This window comes from Sinocyclocheilus anshuiensis, unplaced genomic scaffold, assembly GCF_001515605.1.
Source record: "Sinocyclocheilus anshuiensis isolate Anshui unplaced genomic scaffold, SAMN03320099.WGS_v1.1 scaffold514, whole genome shotgun sequence".
NCBI lineage: Eukaryota > Metazoa > Chordata > Actinopteri > Cypriniformes > Cyprinidae > Sinocyclocheilus > Sinocyclocheilus anshuiensis.
In genome coordinates this window covers 205,233-225,201 of record NW_015542348.1, presented here as the reverse complement: position 1 = coordinate 225,201, position 19,969 = coordinate 205,233, and the positions used below count along the sequence as shown (strand labels likewise).

At 37.7% G+C, this 19,969-nt stretch overlaps 1 protein-coding gene across 2 annotated transcripts in view; it reads right to left on the bottom strand.

Moving 5' to 3' along the window:
* Positions 1 to 18,552, bottom strand: part of LOC107691466 (semaphorin-4F-like) — a 106,815-nt gene extending 88,263 nt beyond the window's left edge. For both annotated transcript variants that reach the window (XM_016490069.1, XM_016490070.1), the window contains exon 1: positions 17,851 to 18,552. In XM_016490069.1, coding sequence (XP_016345555.1) covers positions 17,851 to 17,938 — 88 coding nt within the window. In that variant the 5' untranslated portion in view covers positions 17,939 to 18,552. The remainder of the gene's footprint in view (positions 1 to 17,850) is intronic.
* Positions 18,553 to 19,969: the final 1,417 nt, after the last annotated feature.

The window sequence follows — 19,969 nt, the reverse complement described above, 5'->3', positions numbered from 1 at the left end:
TGGTGCTTTTTTCCTTTTCTGCTTCCGGAAGACCTGGCGCACCTCGTCTTCGCTGATCTGAATTGCAGGTGTGAGGGGGGTTGCTGGAGGTGTGAATGGTTGTGTGGAGAGGTCTTCAGGGCGGGTGTGGGGTGTTTTTGCAAACCTGTAGTAGAACTCATTCAGACACCTCTCATTGATGTAAAAGCATGTCCCGCCGCCGCATGATTTCCCCGTTGATTCTGCATCGCGATCCGCTCTGAACAGCTGAAAGCCCGGGAGACTCAACGCGCTGTCCGGAATGGCGTCTTTCAGCCAGGTTTCCGTGAAACACAGAGCAGCAGAGTTTGAAAAATCCTTATTTGTCCGGGAGAGCAGAAGGAGTTCGTCCGTTTTGTTGGGTAGAGAGCGGAGTTTTGCCAGATGGATGCTTGGCAACGGCGTCCTGAATCCGCGCTGTCTGAGCTTCACGAGCGCACCGGCTCGCTTCCCCCGTCTGCGCGTCCTGAAGCGCTTGATCAGCGCTGCAGCTCCCCCGACTACATTGTCCAGCAAAACATCAGAATAATCGAAAACCGGTGAAATATCAGGTGGTGTGTACTTCCGAATGTCCAGCAATTCGTCTCTGGTGAAACTGATTGCAGGGATATAACTAAAGACAGGACAAACTAACAAAAACATAAAAACAACTGCGGAGCACACCACGGAGGCCGCCATCAACGTCGGTGCCATCGCGAAGAATACAAACATTTTTACAAGTTAAGAACACCAAAACTATCTCTATATAACTATCTCTCTCATCAACCTCTTCTGTTTACTCAGTCTATGGGCATATTAGATTTCCCTCCCTCATTTTTGGCCTGCCCTCTTTAAGATGAATAGTAATCCTTGTAGTCTGGTTGCTAATCTTCTTTACCCTCCAAAACCATGATGCCCCAGACATTAATCACCTGACCCCTATACTGTAATTACATGATGAAAGAATGTTGGTGGTCTCAGCCCGTCTGCCCTTCACACACACACACACACACACACACACACAAACACAAAACATGTGAACTGGTGAGACAGGGATTAAACTTGTGTTGTAGAACCTGACAAGAACCAGGATGCTGACAGAACCAATGAAGGATGAGTAGATTATTATACACAATGCATCTGTTTGCCAAAGATGATATTACATTTCACCAGCGGAGGACGTTTATTTACACAGAACTTTCATATAAATTTTAGTAATAAAAGAATCCACAAACATTAGAGTATGGGTTTCATTGTGATGGAAAAATAGAAAGAACTTAAAATAAAATAAAATAAAAAAATTGAAGGTTGCAAAGTCATTGTGGTTTGAACAATGGGTTGTGTGTGTATACGTGTGTGTGGGTGTGTGTGTGTGTGTGTGTGTGTGTACAGACCAGTTTACAGTACACCCAGAATCTCTTTATAACAAGATTAATGACAGTGAGGTCATTTATAGGCAATATGGTATGAGGCAATACAGCCTATATCGATATACAGTAGCTTTGAAATAACTGGTAAGATATAGTTAACACGTACAGTTTACAGCGGTTTGCCCGGTCAGATGCTCTGACAGACACACGTGCTGCTGACAGAGATGCTACATGCGCAGTTTAATGTGATTGAGATGTGAATAAAGATTCTCCATTTGTAAATGTTAAAAAGTCATGGAAATAGTTAAAGTTTGCTGTCAGGAGCCTTTTGCATGTGATTCTCCGCAAAACTTCACAGACTTTAGTGAAAGAGCACCGCCAGACAGAGCGCAAACAGACAGCGCGCAATAGAATAAAAGAGTGCAATAATTCTGTCATATGTATAATTTTAAACCTACAAGTAAGTGTATTTTATGATAGCAGATAGCAGTAATGGAGTAACAAATAAAATGCCATTAATCTGTGCCCTTGTGTTTATTTGCTTTCATTTTTAGTTTAATAAATTGAACTTCAACCAAAAAATACAGAGATACGAGTTTTTGGCCATATCACCCAGCCCTACTTATGACCATGTATTTGCCAGCTGAAAAACAAACTAACACAATGTTACACAATTTTTATAACACTTATTGAATTATCCTCTGGCAAGACTCAACTTAAGTAGACACTAGAATTGATATGAGGAACTAGGGCTGCACGATAAATCGCATGCGATATGTAATGCGTATCTTGTCAGTAAAGCCGGTTCTGTAATCAGCGGTAAATCTCCATCACATGCGTGCTTTCACGTGGAGCAGCATTTACTACACAGAACCATTGTTCACTGACAAGCTGCGCAAAACCACGATCACATATGATCATATATATATTAAATATCGCATGCGATTTATCGTGCAGCCCTACGAGGAACTAACTAACCTTCTTTCAACGGATTGTATTTATACTCCGTATGCAATTTCAGACACAGCTTAAAGTGATAGCTCACTCAAAAAAAATTATATCCTGTCATCATTTAATTAACCTCGAGTCGTTTCAAAGCCACTCTGCTGGCCCGCATCATAATATTTATAACTTGGTTTTTGGCCATATGATCACCAGTATATATGGTATCATTTGAAAGCTTAGAATCTCAGCTTTACAAAGATTATCATAACTTTTGTGTTTATGTTACATATAGAAGTCAGATAAAGCTTAAATTCACATTCGTCGCAATAACGCCCCTCCCTTCGATGATGGCGAAGAAAGAAATATAGTGTTTTCACGACAAGTCATCAATCCGGAAGTCGGCCATATTGATGGCATTGAACGTAAACAATGCCACTGAACCGAAAGGAACTCACAAATTTAGCTGATTATTGCTGCTGAAAATGGTCAATTATTGTCTTATTGGACTGGGAAAAACATATGGTGTACTATAGACTGCCAAAATGTATAACAAATCAAAGAGAAGAGTGCAAAAAAATGGTCTGAGGAAAGACGTGAAAGTCGTGACATTTGCCAAGTATGGTTACCTGTATTCAGAATTTGTGCTCTGCATTTAACCCATCCAAGTGCACACACACAGCAGTGAGTAGTGAACACACACAACGGGAGCAGTGGGCAGCCATTTGCTCCAATGCCCAGAGCAAAGAGAGCGCTGTACATTCACTTCCCCACCTACAACCCCTGCCAGACTTGAACCTGTGACCTTCGGGTTACAAGTCCGACTCTCTAACACAACTGCCTATTTAGTTAATGCCACTATATTTATTTTTATTATTGTATTCTAGGAACCAAAGGAGCCAGCTCTTATGGATCTTTACCACTTATTAACTTTAGTTTGTCAAAATATTGTGCCCTTTCCTGCTTACTAAGTGCTTCTCTATATGATTTAGCAGCTTCCACATGTTAGTTGGTTGCATGTAGTTTCAATGGAGGGACAGAAATCTTAATTTGAAGATAAACAATAGTCTTATGGGTTTGGAATGACATGAAGGTGAAAAAATTAACACAGAATTTTCATTTTTTGCTATCCCTTTAACACTTCAGCCAAGTTAATTATTTGGCCAGGACTATACTCAACACACTAAAAACAACATGGACCCAGTTTGGGATGAAAGGGCAAACTGTAGAGTGACCTAGAAATGCTGTAATGTAGCCTCTACTTTATGTGTGTGTTTATGTACTCAACAGCAGTCATTTTTACACTTTAACTGCGTTCCTGTTTGCACTTTATCACACACTGATAATGTCGAGCCAAAGGCTCAATTCCACTACTAACAATGGCGCACAAACACACTCATACTGTGGCATTGTTTGGAGGTCGCATTAATCTCTATCACACACTCTTATCCAAGGAATGTACGTTTTTTCAACAGTTATACTGCAGTAATCATATTTAAAAGACCCTGTTCAAAAATATTTGCTTATGAGGTTAGTAAAAGCAGTATGTGTGTTTATTTAGTCATCTATTAATTATTAATGATTATCTAAATGAAGGAGTGTCTGCGATCCTGTTTAGAGCTGCTTTCTTCCTGCATGTCTTTCTTTTTGCTCTTATTCTCTCTCTGTAAGACCCCTTGAGGGGCGATCACTTCACATCAGTGTGTCTCTGTCACTGTGGTGAATGAATAGATGCTCTTTCAGTGTAACAAACACACACACACACACCTCATTCAACAGCAGAGCAGGGAATAAATTTATCAGCAGTGCACTGACTTTCCCAGTTAGTGTCCTTAGACAAAACAATAGCACACATCTGATAGCACAAACTTGAGATAAACACATTAACCACGGACCGACATCTGACCTCTCTCTCTTTTCCTGTCTCTCTCCCTTTTTCTATCAGGCCTCATTCTCTCATTATGTCTTGAATTTCACCTTCAAATGCCTTTGCTGTAGTTTGTGTGTGTGTCATAAAGGGAGGATGTGATGAATAAACTCTTCAGGACTATTATATTATTTTGTCTATAGCACACACACCCTTTAAACACTAAGAAATATTTATGCACGTCACACATACAGGTAGACTGGTTTCTTATGGTCAGAAAGCTGGTTTTCATATGGTCTTTCAACATTCATATGTCATCATACATGTACATGGAAAACCTGTGTAGGTAGCCCGGGGCTAGTTGTCACACTTTTCACTCCAGTAAAGTTTATTTTTGACAGTGAATTTTTGCATAGACACAGACCTTTAAGTACAAATAGGTATTTAAAATAAAGAAAACATTTCCAGATTATTATTCAGGACAAAAAATGCAGTTCCATGACCAAATGTTGACCTTTTGTGACATTTTCTCACTCTATATACCGTCAGTTGTCACAATGGGACCAGCGATTAAATTGTCTATTGTAGATTAAAAGTAAACCAATTATGAAGCACAAAATGATAAGTGGAAATATATCAAATAAAAAACATAAAAGCATTGTTTTAAACCATTAAGAAATATTATGAATGAATTATTTCAATATTATATAATATATATAATAATATTATATTAAATATATAAACTAAATTAATATTACAATCTGTATAAATATTAGAATTATTTATATATTATAAATAGTTATATAATATATAAGCATTATATTGTAAATAATATTAAAATGTTTAAATCATTTGACTCCCTTCTTCTAAAAACATTTCCTTTCAATGAAAGGATAAGTTCACTGACTTTCGACCAGCTTTGCACTGTTACTTGGTAGTATATGTAAATGAACAATGTGTACTCTTTCTCTGGGTGTTTCCTGCACCCAGATATTCCAGTTCATTTGCCAGAAATATTCTGCATCATTTTGTGTCATTAGGCGGATTTTGGACATTGCCAGGACTTTTGTTGAAACTATATATATATTTTTTTATTTTATTTTATTTTTTTTTTTGTATCCCCGCCCACAGACAGTCAGATTGACAGCGTGTCGGCAACAAAATCCAATTTGGTTGTTGAATTATGAGTGTTAAAATTGTTGGTAAAAGGGAATGCCACACCCCTTGTTCAACACACATTTGTGTCCAAAAGCAGACTTTTAACTCAAAACATTACTAAATAGTAATTGATATATAGATATACTGCAACAGTCTCATTCGACAGTCTCCCCTATTTTTAGTGTTCTTCTACAATATAAAACAGTTCATTTAAAACTTTAGTGTAAATTGTTGCTTGTTTGCTCCTTCTCATGTGGGTCAGATGTAAACAAATGAAACATAAATTTTTCAAGTAAACAAGCTGTGCCATATTTTAGAGGCTATATTTATAACACACAAACAAGCACAGAAACAAATCTCAGCTGACTGTTGTCAGGCATGGTTGCCTGGTACCTCTGGACGTCAGCTCTTACGTCTTATACTGAGAGCCCTCAAGACTAATGAGAGAGAGAATGATGTGAAACACAGCTGCCTGTGTCCACTATCACAGCCTTTGAAACTGTACATGTAAAACAAACACAATTGTCTGCATTCAGTCATTTGGTGCAGCTCAAGCCCAAACACTATATATGGTCAAAACTCTATGAAAAATATACTTTAGTGGCTAAAATACAACCACCCTATTTAAAAATGTTTGACTAAATGTCATAACAGAAGATACAATAAAAATTTTACCTGGTTTATTTCAGACTTTCCTTGCTGTACATCTTCAGAGTGACATCATCACTGTTTATAAAACAACGCTGAGCTTTACAGAGTCTAAACCACACATGCTTATAGACACCCACTATGTATCTGTAAGCTGATCTGCTATATATTTATAAATTGATGCGATCGACCTCTGTCTCTTATGTGCATATGATGTGTTCTGGTTACACTCCATTAGCATGTGGTTTAATGTTTATTGAATGAATGTTCCTTTGTGTCAGTTAATGTCCTAGAATCGTGATGAGGTCATTGCCGATGAGGAGAGTCACTCACTTTAATAATATTAGGGTGTATTCACACCAGAAAAGTCTGCTAGTTCACTTGCTTTTAGATTTTTTTTGTTTGGTGCGGTTCGCTTTCACACTGCCCTTTTTGCAAGTGAACCAGAAACTGTAAACAAAACCACACATGTGCTTAATGTCATCCATTCATTGGTTCATCCATTCAACCGTACCAGAGTTAGTTTGGAAGCGGACCGAGACCACCTCTTCAGCTGTGACTCGGTACAGTTGTTAGGTCCACACCAGAGTGCGATTGCTGTATTCACACCTGCCCAAAAGATCCGCACCAAAGGGGACAACGAACTTGAGTTTGATTCAATCTAACCAAACAAGACAGGTGTGAATACACCCTTAAACAAACGTTTTAGACTTCAGTTCAACTCGTTAGAGACTCCTCCTGAATATTTCAAATATTTTACAATGCATATAGCATTGATAGAGGACAACATTTTGAATACCGTAAATTTGTTTGTGTGCTCTGATACTATATAATAGGTGAAAAACAATATGTGAAAAGAGTTGTATGTCCCAATTAACAGTATTCATAAAACTGTAGACAAAAAGTACTGAGAAAAAGACTCATCGACAGCATGGCTGACATAGTACATCCTGATTTTATTCATACTATACACATTCATACTTTATTTAACACTTGTTTAACAGTCACAAATTAAGTTCCTCTTCAAATGTAGTACCTACTCAGTATACAATTTTTGCTCAGTATGCATAATTCTCCACTTGGTTAAACTAAACTTGAACTTAATTGTCTCAGATTAAAGGGAGGAGAGAAACAGTTCAACTAAACTACAGGTTGCGATTTACAAAAAAAGAAAAGAGGTCTAACTGAAACAATGTATGATTAAGACTTAGGACCAGATTTACTAACAGCTTGCGCCAGTGCAAACCGTCTTTTGGCGTTAAAATAGTACTGTCAGGATTTACTAAAGACGCACAGTGAAGAATTAGCGCTTAAAAGGCGTGGACACAGTTATCCGGTATTTGCGCCATTATTTAATGCTCCAAAAAAAGCATGTCTTAAAGCAGACGCTAATTTGCGCTGTTCTTGGTAGATTGTGTTGGTCATTATGGAAATGATCTGGCTGTGTCTGTGTTCTTTAATTTGCGCATTGCGCTCTCATGCTAATTTGGCCTGTTTAGTAAATCTGGCCCTAAGAGTTTTTGCAAAGCTGCTTATATCTGTTCTTTTGTCTCAGATGTCCTACTAATTACATATTTTATGGAGCCTTATACCATACATAATATCATGAGTCAATGCGTACAAATAGTTTTGTGCAAGGTGCTATGAACAGCTCATAGGCAGTAGATGCGATCTAAAGCAACTTTTCTAGCTGTAAAAGAACATGTTGCATTTCCTGTCATCAAAAGGCAGAAGGAGAGGAAATGTGTAACAGGTGGTTTATGGTGAGTCATTCACAGTTCAGTAATATAATAGGTAAGCTGAAGTTTCAATGAATCAGTAAGAACGTTAAACTGTAGCCAGGACACCAATGCATTATATAGTGACCTACAAGCTGACTGACATATTTGACTGTTAGACATGTGAAAATTAATGCAAAATTGCAGACACACCCACACAATCCAACTGAATTTTCTTTGTGGTGTATTCGTCTCTTCTCCCCTCCCATCCAAACTGATAGAATGACTAAAATCAAAATTACCCACAACCTTTCAAAAGACTGGGTTCAGTAAGATTTTTAAATGTTTTTGAAAGAAGATTTTTATTCTCACCAAGACTGCATTTATTTGATTAAAAATACTGTAAAAACAGTCATACTGTGAACTATTATTATTTTATTACTATTATTATTGTAATATATTCAAAAATATAAGTTATTACTGTGATGGCAAAGCTTTTCCCGGTGTAAAAAAATATTTACTGTCACTTCTGATCAATTTGCTAAATAAAAGTTTCAATTTCTTTAAAAAAAATTGTGAATTGTACTGTAGTACTAAGTAAAAACATTAATTGAAAACAAAAGGTATATGAAAAATAAATACATTTGTATATGTAATACAAATACATATTTTTATTCAAATTTTCATAAATTAAATGCAGTAAAAATACTACCATCTATAAATAGTGTATTTAGATATTTTTCACAATATAGTAATTCACATTAGGGCTGTCAAAAAAAATGTGGAATTTCGAATATTCGTCTAATTTAAAATAAAAATCCACATTTGAATGCAAAAACGTTGCATTCGAATTTTAGGTGTGCGTCAGGCAGCCGTATCAGTGGCGCACGAGATGCGATGACGATGTAAGTGTTGTTGCATTATAATGTTTTTGTTAGCCTATCCACTTGAAGCCAGAGGAGAGATCAAAACAAAACAACGGTCACGAATTAGAAGAGGATTTGTAAAGAAGAATGTCAGATGATTTCAATTAGGGCTGTCCAAAAATTTTTTTAATTTCGAATATTCGTCGAATTTAAAATAAAAATCCACATTCGATTGCAAAAACGTTGCATTCGAATTTCAGGTGTGCGTTAAGGAGGCAGTATCAGTGGCGCACGAGATGCGATGACGATGTAAGTGTTGTTGCATTATAATGTTTTTGTTAGCCTATCCACTTGAAGCCACTAGAAGCAGCGCTGCCAAGTTGTTCATTAAAAATATTGCAGAAAAAGAGAACATCAATGCGGAGAAGATCTTGTTTACATCAAAACTGAAACCAAGCCGTTCGCACAGAACACATATTTCGCACATTTTCTTGAGGGACATCTATCACCGTTGCACTCGCGTCTCGCACAAAGGAGCCGCATGTTTAGAAAGCCATGCAAAATTAATGCAAGTTTAACTTTGAAAAAAACATATATCGAGACTTTATGGCGGGGTTTTTTTCCCCATCCCACTGCATCTCATGTTTTTAAATGAGAAATGTACTCTGTGTGATTGGCTTTCCGCCCTTTGTATTAAACTATGCATACATACATACATGATGCTGTTTTGTTTATAGTTGTTTAAGCAACTTAATTCATTATAATTCGTTTATAAACATTATTATTTTAAACATTATGCACTTTTTTTTCACAGATAGTCTTATGCTTTGAATAAATGTGCATTAGTAATATTTTGAACGATGCGCCCTCTTGTAGCCTCAGAAGAGAAGCCAAAAGCTTTTCTTCACCCTAACTGAAATTATGCATTTAAAATTCGAATATAATTTGAATTTTGATAGTATTTAATTACAAAATTTGAATGTAGTTTTTCAGCCATTTTGACAGCCCTAATTCACATTGATGAGAATAAGATGGTTGTGCATTATGGTAAAGAGAATTGTAAAAACAAAATTGCTTAATTAGCAACAGTGTCACAATGCAAAAATATGTAATGGTCCTATAAATGGGCATACTTTTCTTTCAGCAAAATATAATTTCTTATTCTAAATTTTGAATTTGGGGTGAAACATGTTCTTGACAGGTTTTGTGGGATTCACATGAAAGAACTGATCATTTTTTGGGCAAAGATTGTGTGTTTCACACTGATACGGACCTCTCTAATGCAATCCTATTAGTGGATAATGCACAAAACCAAACCTCACACCGTTAAAGTTTCATCTGGTGACACTCTCGTTCCTCTTCGTTACACTTAACTGCCTCATCTCTCCATTCTGTACTTTCTCTCTCTCTTCTTTAACTCCAGTCACTCTCATCATATCACAAAGCTTTCCTGGTTAATATTTTCCCTCAGTAAAGTCAAAGTATGAGATCAAAGGCTGTGTGCGCTTTTAGAGTTTCATCCTCTTTTCATGCATCTCTCGATCATGCCCGACTCAGAAACCCTTTTAGTTTGCAAAAACACAACACTTGAATTATCATAATGGAACAAGGCAATAATGATTTTCTACCATGCTGCTTTTACCAAAACCAGAGGAGCAGCCTCACAAGCACCAGAGGGAGGAGAGAGAAACAGAGAGAGCAGGAAACACGTACACTATGCTTCCTGCAACACTCTTTCCTTGCCCCGCTTGGCTTCATTCCAAATCATTTCAATTTGTGAAAGAATCTCTCCAGAGAGACATGAATCAAAATCATTTCTTTGTCTGAGGTTTGTTTCTGCTCACTCGAAAAAGACACTTCAACCTTTTAGTTTGATGACAGCGAGAAAGAAAGGGAGGGGACGGCATCTGTTGCACAGCCATCCGAAACATATGCAAAAAATCATTCTGCATCTTTTTCCTATTTCCATTTTATATGACAGCCACCACACAGAAGCTCAGGCTGTGTCTGGACTTCCCAGCATCCAATTCTCCCCATATGGCCACAACAGGGCGTCTTAAGTGGTTTTCTTTGCACACTGATCAGATCTTGGGCTCAGGGTCAGAAGGGCTGATCCTAGATCAGCATAAACAGGCAACCTGCAATGAGACCAGTCGGGAAAAACCTCCATTTGACAACTTAACCTTCCTTAGTATTTCACAAGCCATCCTGTTTTAATTACCACCTCCAGTGGCCAATTACAAGCCAGCAATAAAGAAAGGGATGAAAGCGAGAAGGGACCTAACAAGGCATGGGTTTTACATCCTCCACCTTCACCTCCACAGCACAATCAGTGATTTCCATTAGTCAGGCCTTTTCTGATTGAAACGGGGAGGGTCATGTTTGTGTGTATGCGTGTAGGGAGAACTCCAGTCTTCCTTTGTTCTCTCAAGGCTGCATCCTGTCATTTAGGGTTTGAATGGGTTTCCTTGCTGGCACAGTCATGCTTGGAGCAGACCCCGAAAACAACACCGCCAACCAGCCTCAAACAAGCAGAATGAGAGAAAGAACCAATGATACAGCAAGTGCAAGAGAGAGAGAGAGCGAGAGTTGAAATTTAGTCTGGAAGTTTACAATTTCAAAATAAAATGCGAGTTATACTTATCGCAGCATTATTACGTGGGTGCTAATGTGTTATGTGTTGTTGTTAGTGTTGCGATATGGTTACCAGGGTGATCTAGGTGGTCCCTCCTTCAGTGTTAGACTATGGTATTTTTTAATATCCACCAGGCAAAAATGTCAGATCATCTGATTATCGATTTACATTACTACCAAGCGGTGTAGTTCTTCGGCAATGTTTAATACAATGGTTGCCAAGCAACACACAGTGGTGCAGGTACAACATCAGAAACCAGAAGACTAATTCACTCTCAAAGTATCGTTAATTTCAAAACATCAAAGTATCATTAATTTATGTTTACCACAGGCTTCATTATACTCATAAATTGAAAAACCCCATTATAAAACCCCATAGGAAAAGCTCAATGAAACCATTGGCAAATTAGTACCTGCACCACTCTATACTGATGTAATGAAGTCAAATGTGTGTTTATAGCATTTTACAACGGCTTCAAACATGGCTTAGCCAATCATAAACAATAACCGAAACTACGTTTTATTAAAAAAGTTGTTTATTATGTATACATGTGTTTATTTGTATTATTTGTTCATGAAGTTCAGTCTGCGATGACTTACATCTTAAAACAGAAAAACATGTTTTCTTGCATATTTTCACAATTTGTTTATCTCAACACATTCAATTCAGACTGTGAACCTGGGTAAAACATTAATTGCTGTAACAATGTAGATTAAGCAGCAGCATGCAGCACCAATAAAAAAAGCAGTGCAGGAAGCACTGGCATAATATGCATTTTTACCTAGACCTAGTGATAGCACACTTCTCACCAACACATTGCATGAATTGAAGTATGATTGATTGCTGTCTATAGTAGAAACGGGAGGGACGAAGATGGCAAAGTCTGATGGGCTTTGAAAAATTCACTTTCCCTATATGAGTAGTGAGTGCATGACTAAAGAATGAATGGTGGTAAAAAAAAAAAAAAAGTAATGGTATGCCAGAGAGTGCATCAAACAAACTAAAAGCAAGGGTCGACATTCAGAACTAACTCAATATCTAAGAACAGATCAATACACACATATTCCTTGAACTGTCATCATGTCCCATCTTTCTCTCAGATCAATACTTTCCGATCAGTGCAGAGCTCAGCAGCTCTAGACTCTGTCCCCTCCCGCTGACCCACAGCACCTCCATCAATCACATATTCATGAGCTGAGTCAGTCACTGGCCAATGAGAGCAGTACACTACTATTCAAAAGTTCAGTAAGGGGTCAGTAAGAGATTTTTTTTCTTTAAGCAAGGATGTATTAAATTGATTAAAAGTGTCAGTATAGATATTTAGAATGATTTCTATTTGATTTCTAACTGTTTTCAGCATTGATAGTGTTCTTGAGCACCAAATTACCCTATAAGAATTATTTCTGAAGGACCAAATGACACTAACACTGGAGTAATGGCAGCTGAAAATTGCACACAAAAATTACATTTTAAAATATATTAAAATAGAAAACAGTTATTTATAGTGTTTTTTCAGCTTGGATGAGCATAAAAAAACTTGTTTTTTTTCATTTAAAAACATCCAAAATTTAGAATGGCATGCTGTAAGTGCTAGTTATTGTCTGCAAAGACTGTAACACCAGACAGCCACACACAGAAACGTACAACACTTTTTTTACCAAACAGATCCAGGCTGAGGAAAACCGATAGACACTCATTAAAATAAGCACATGAAACATTTAATGAGACACAGAGAGCTGTTTCCTACCACCCTGCAGTGTGAGTTTTATTGAGGGTGCAGCAGTCTTTACTCAGCTCTTCTAGCAAGGGTTGCCACAGTAGGGACCGTCACACCTCCCCAGAGTAAGCACACACATAGGGTGTATAGATGTCACACTCCACCACAGAAACATGTCGTTACATCCCCAGGTGTGGCACACAGAAGCTCAAAGGTCTGCTAATATAAACACCCAGTAGCTGCATTATTGCATTGCCTCTGGCTGCTGAAATCATGTATTACATCTGGAACCATTTGAACAGCTTTATTATAGGCTATAAAAAATTAAGCAATCACCTGTGCTGCATCATAATAGAGAGTAGACAAATTACCTCAAAAGATGGTACCTGTGATTTTGCCAAGCAGGATGTTCTACTAATTGGTTAATAGCAATGTTGTTCTAGGACCAATAAGGATTTCTATTCAATACCATGTCCTACTTGGCAAAATTCTGGTAGGCTTAAAGGTGTTTGTGAGCACTAAATACATACCGATGAGTCAGGACACTGCATTACTGTCAATTCATTCTCTACTGGGTCAGTTGTCCAGGTGTGTGTGCCAAAGAACAGAGGGTGACAGAAACATCTGTCTTTGTGATTCTGATATAATATCAGGACATAGCATCTACTCCGAGCCTCCTGCAACACAAAACGCTTTTGTACCAGAAAGTTAATCTGACTGTTAAACTTGAGCACTAATGGATTAGAAGTACTATATGATGGCGTGTGTCTTATGGGTGTGAGCCTTTGTGTAGGATGGATGCGTCATACATTTTAGTAAAAGGCACTGGAGCTAAGACAGAACTATGGCAATAATAAGCAAACGGTGTATTTATAAACAAAAATAAGCATTCAATAACTTTCACTGTCATAATTATATTAAAGATGCATTCAGTAGTTATTTAGCTGGCATTAGCATCACTGTAGTGATACCACAATTAGACACTGCACTGCCATTAACTTACCAGACCAGCATGGTCGTCTCTGAGTTTTATGTAAATTACACTGAGATTAGTGAGATTTATATTGAGTTTTACACAATAATTAATTGCTTTACCTGTCCAACAAAAAAGAAGCAACTTTGGCATCACTGCTCAGGATTTTCATCAAATCTTTCTACCTTGTATATGCTGTAGCGATGTTTACTCTCATTATTGTTTTTGTCAGTCATTCTGTCTTCTGGCCTTAGACCTTTTCTGCTTCTTCAGCTGTACTGATTCTCACATTGTCTCCACTGGTAAAGTATGATAGTAAGTGTGTTCCATTGTCTAAAACACAATATATGTCTTTAAGTGGTCATGACATGAGTAAAAAAAATTTGCCTCATAGCTTAAAAAGTCATTGTCGTTATAAACAAACCATTTATTTAACCAAGCTCCAAAAACAGCTTGTTTGAATATTGTGGGATTTGAGATATCACATGGGCAAATACATTTGCTTATGACTGCCTTCATTACATCATCGCACCACAGGCCACTGGTGTTCAGTCACACAGCTGTCTGTTTTCCGAGGCACAGTGTAATGGAGAGTTTGCAAAGAAACATTTGTTGAAAGATGAAGCAGGTGGCAAGTTGCCGTTAATACTATTTCCTATGCAATGACATTAGCCAGTCATAACAGTGGCTGTTTATTGACAAGCCTTAAAAGAGCGCCCCTTAAAAACTTTTTTGTGCAAAAACCTTTAGTAGCATTATAAGTGAACCTCAAGGAACATTTTAAAATAATAAAAATATCCATGTCATGATTCCTTCAATGTATAAAACCTTTTAGATTATCTCCAAACTACTAAATATACCTTTAACTAAAAAGGCCACACTATGAACGCTATAACGCTACTAAACATGAATCTGAAGTAAGATAAAGATCTATATTGAAAAGTCAAATTTCAAATAGTGAGATTCCGAATAAAGTCATGTCTTTATATACTGAAAGACTAAAAACTAAAATGCTTTATAGCTAGAAAATCTGGACAAGTGTCTGAGAAGAGATAAAGAAAAGCATAGTGCACACAAAAAAAAGTTATCTGAACACAGGCAAGCATGAAATGTGCCAGGTCAAGTAAACAGACGGCAAACATAGACTGGCATGCCATATTGGCTCTCTCAGTGAAGGATTTATCCTCCCTGTCTGAGAGTCAGTTGGGACGAGGTTGTGGATTTGTGTTTTCTTGGCTGAAATTGTCAGTCTGGGTTGTTAGGTAATCTGTCTGACCATTAATCAGCTCATAAAGTCATTTTGTAACATGGATTAAATAAACTGAGAAGAAAGAGTAAGAGAGTAAGAAAAAGACAAGAAAGCTTAAGTAAAGGCCATATCCCTAAACAGACTAGACAACCTATTCACAAAAGCAGCGTGACCTTTGACATTTGACCCAAGCTGTCTGCCACGCAGGTCTTACCCTCCAATGCCTGGAAGGACCTTCATTAGACCTTTTGTACTGTTAGCCTGCTTTGCTGTTTTTATTATATTAAGTTTGCATGAACATACCCTTGAAAAAAAATGTAATCAACACTGCACTTTAAAGTGTTTCAAAGACATGAAATTAAATCAGAGGAATTCCCAAGAGAGCCCCTTCTCAGACAGCTATAAAACATGAACATCAGCAAGATAGATGTTCATGAGTCATGACAATAGGATCAGATAAACTGTGTACCTTGTGTCACAGAAAATATTTAGTTTGTTTATGCAGGAGAAGATTATTAAATGTCCGTCTCAAATCTTTATTCTCAAAATCTGATGTAGATGCATCTTCAAAAAGAGATTATTTTAAGATAATTCTTTCATAGTCCTCTTCTGAAAATTCGAAGGTGTTACTTGTTGCCATCTTATCAACGAAAAACTTAATACTGAGAGTCTTCACAAAAAAGGGAGTGCCGCACACAAAGTGAACAAAGAGAGTGTAATGTGCGCACATCCAAAAACTTTGGGCAGATGCTCGGTCATATGAAACCCTTCACAGTCAATAAACAAAAATCGGCACACTGCCATTACTGCTCTAAAGAATTTATTAAAATCACAACATTTCGACCCTAAGGTCTTCGTCAGGCAAAACTATTGACTGTGAAGGGTTTCATATGATCGAGCACCTGCCCAAAGTTTTTGGATGTGCGCACATTACACTGTCTTTGTTTATGCAGGATTAAGCAAAAGGTCAAGAATTTGGCAAAATGCTGGACACAATAACTGCACTATACATCCTCCCATTACAAATTCTTAACACAAAGTTAAATTGTTATACCATGAAAATGAATTCAAAATCGCAGGCGATTCATTGCCGATTATGAACGCAATTTTGTGTAGCTTGTCAGTGAGCTACGGCTCTGTGTAGTAAATGCCGCGCCATCTGAAAGCACGTGCTGGAGATAAACTACTAATCACAGAAGCGGCTTTACTGACGAGATGCGCATGAAAATCGCATTAGATTTTTTTGCACAGCCCTACATCCAAGTGCACACACACAGCAGTGAACACACACACACCCGGAGCAGTGGGCAACCATATTGCTGCGGCGCCCGGGGAGCAGTTGGTGGTTCGGTGCCTTGCTCAAGGGTCTCACCTCAGTCGTGGTATTGAGGGTGGATGCAGGTCCTACTATATAATACATGATTTCATACAACAGTGCTCTAATTTAATTGGTCAAAAGACATTTCTGATATTTAGTATAACATCACTCTGCTTTTACTGCATTCCTGACCAGAGTATGTTGTGACGTGCGGATATTCAGTACAACAGCACAACTGCAAGTGTATGAAACCCTTAGAAATACATAGAACACTTAAATCGCATTAAACTGGCAGAAATAACTTTGGACAGAATATGCTTAGCACAATACAATGTGACAAGAGTTTACTGTCATTTAAAATGTGTCAGTGAGTGCATAATACAAGTGAGGAGGGATGATCAAGGTGCTCTAGTGTTTTTAAGTAAATCTTCTTCTGTCCTTCCTTTGGAGTGGCATTTCACATAATTTCAGCACCAGCATGCCACTGTCTAGTATGCATTATGCAGTCTGCCCCAAACTGTCAACTGCTGTTTCACGGTAGTCTACATATAAATGTGCAAGTCTGACTACCTGCACGAGGAGCGAACTACACTGCTGAGAAAGTGAGAGAGTCTCGGCGAAATAAGGTAAACAGAAGAGCAAACACAGCATTCACATTTACAAATCCAGAAAAACAAAGTTGGAGGAAACAAGACTGCCCCCAGGAATGTTGTCTCACACACACATACACAACAATCTATATACTAAGACTTCTCATTTGAAATTAGGCATTTACAAAATGTTATTAAACGTTTACTTGCCACATATTGGTATATGTATTATTTGCTGTAATAGGCTAGCCTATATAATGTGTTCATTGAGTAAATTGCGTATCTTGTTTATAATGTAACCTACACCTGCTCATCTCATATAGCTACATGTGATACTTCTGCATACTGTATAGTGTTATTATTGTCTGGCTGCACACGGTATCTGTCTATCTATCTATCTATCTATCTATCTATCATACGGACTCGTCGAAGGAAAAGTAGAAACACTAAATATTTATAAAGCTTACGATTACATAAAACACCAAACAAAAACAATATAAATAATCGACAACTTCCACGAACCAAACTATACTTGTCATTTGTTTTAATCCTATGGAGATTGGAAAGTGTGAGCGCACAGGTTGTCACCTGATCCCGCCTATTACGTTCATAGACTTTTCGTTGTTTCGAAAAATGCAAAAGTTCACACAAAAGTGTAAAAAAAAAAACACTTTTGTTACTTATTTTACTTTTTAAAACAGACTTTCTTTGAGTAATGCTACTTTGTGTTTCAAATATTTCACTGAAAGATGTCATTCTGATAGCTTTTTTTTTTTTCCTTCATCAGTTGAACCAAACTCACCTCCATAGCTGTTGACAGTCGCGCTCCAGGACGAAATCGCTGAACACAGCAACACACTTACAACAAACAGACCGGTAACTGACTTCATGTTCCGACAACCCGAACCGCTCTTCTACACGGTCGGAGACAGTCCTTTATTTCCAGTCTCAGCTCCAGGACATTATAGCAAAAAATGTTGTAGATTTGGTTTGGCAGATTTTAAGGGGATTAAATAGTTAAGATATGAAATATAGATGCTTATTTTTTATAAATTAATTTAAAGTCAGCATATTCTTGTATTTGACAACAGAACAGAAATTCAAAACGTCCACGATGTTGTATTTTTTTGAGTCTCGAAATATTCTCCAGCACAATTCGAGCGCATCCCACAATATAGGTAGAAACAAAATCTGCTTGCTTCTGAGAAAATGTTAAACTTTTCTGAAGTTGAATCCAATGTGTAATAGGCTACATTCGCTGTCAGAAGCTTAAGACGAAGCGCCTGTAGCCTGCCGTTCAAATCCTCCAGCGTGCTGAAAACAAATTCAATTGTCCCGTATCACCATCCGATATTCCTGTCCGAGTAAATGATATCTGAATATGTCCAGTGTGAGATTTCAAAAACATACACAACAGAAAGCCAAATCTATCAGCCTAAGAAAGAAAACCAAAAGCGTGAATTCGCTTTCCAGCCGCCTCAATAATCTCTAATAGGCAACAGAGGCTTCAGTCAAATCCTGCGTGCCCCGCCCCGTGGTCTACGTCACATTAACAGGTAAAGCCTCTTGAGTTCAAAGGAATCGTAAGGAATTTAACGTTTCTGATTCCGATTCAAATTCCATTTAACAATTCTAGTTTCAGTAATGATAATTTCAGTACTTTGAGGCAGAAATACAGTACAGAAGTACTGAAAAATACAGATTAGGCTATTGCATGTATTGCCCTCAGCAATCAGTCAAATGAAGATCATTTCAGATTTCAACTACAACAAATCAGAAATACATGCAATTAATACAGAAATTAATACATGCATGTAATTAAAGTGTTCATAACTAGCCTAGCCTATTGTAGACCTATAGCAATATTAAACAAACAAAAAAGTGGTTGCATATCATTCATTCATTAATTTCTTACAAAATACCATTGATTCACTGTGAATAAAATATTTAGTTCGGTAATCAGATTACACTGGTAAAATAGAAGAACCGATTCTCGTCTACCCGATCAATATTGCCAAACTCAGTCAGTAATGATAATGATTAGGCCTATATCAAAGATTTTCCACATTTCTTGTTAAATGTAACGTTTCTATTTATTCTAATTAAATTAAAATATAAAACCTGTCCCAGTTAGTGATATGGCATGAGTAGCTTTCATATATAGGCCTATTTCTATAGGCTATTTATGATTAATAAGTCGTTGTTGCGACTGCAACGTGCATGAAGAATGAGAAGGCATATTGGCTTGAGGGAGTCCCTTGATAAATCCACTCTTATTCCCGACAAAAGCACGGGGGAGGGCGGATTTGTGAATGCCACGACCCGCTGTCCATCTGCCTCTCTGTAATCCGCGCAAGAACAACGACATCTGAGGGCTTCAGCACTCTCTGGATTTCACTGGGCAGCAGGACAAAGGCTAGCGAATCTAGGCGGCGAGCGGTCAAAGGTGACGGAGGAACAAGTTGCGGACTAAACAGATAAAGTTTTGTTGAGCAACATCCAGGTTCCTCACCTAATTCTTGATTGCTCAAATCAGACTCGCTGGCTGTTGTTTGAACGATCATTTATTATGTGCAAGTGTCATAATACAGTCTGTTTGCAGGCTAATCATTGACACGCCTCCGGACGCCCCCCTCTGGACAGGTGAGAATCCTGTTTTACAGGATGGGTGTACTTTTATATTTTTCTTTCGCAAATTAACGTTTTTTTGTTTTTTGTGAATATTGCTTTAATAGGCCAGTCATTTAGATTTTCTTTTCTGTCTTCACTTTCCATCCTGTTAGTATCATTTTAATGTTTTGATCTGACAAAACGTCTCAGGTTACTTATGTAACCATGGTTCCCCTTCAGTCAGTCACGTTCGACGTTACGTCAGTCGTGACTGACGAATTGGGATCTCGCCCGAGAGCCCAATCACCTTT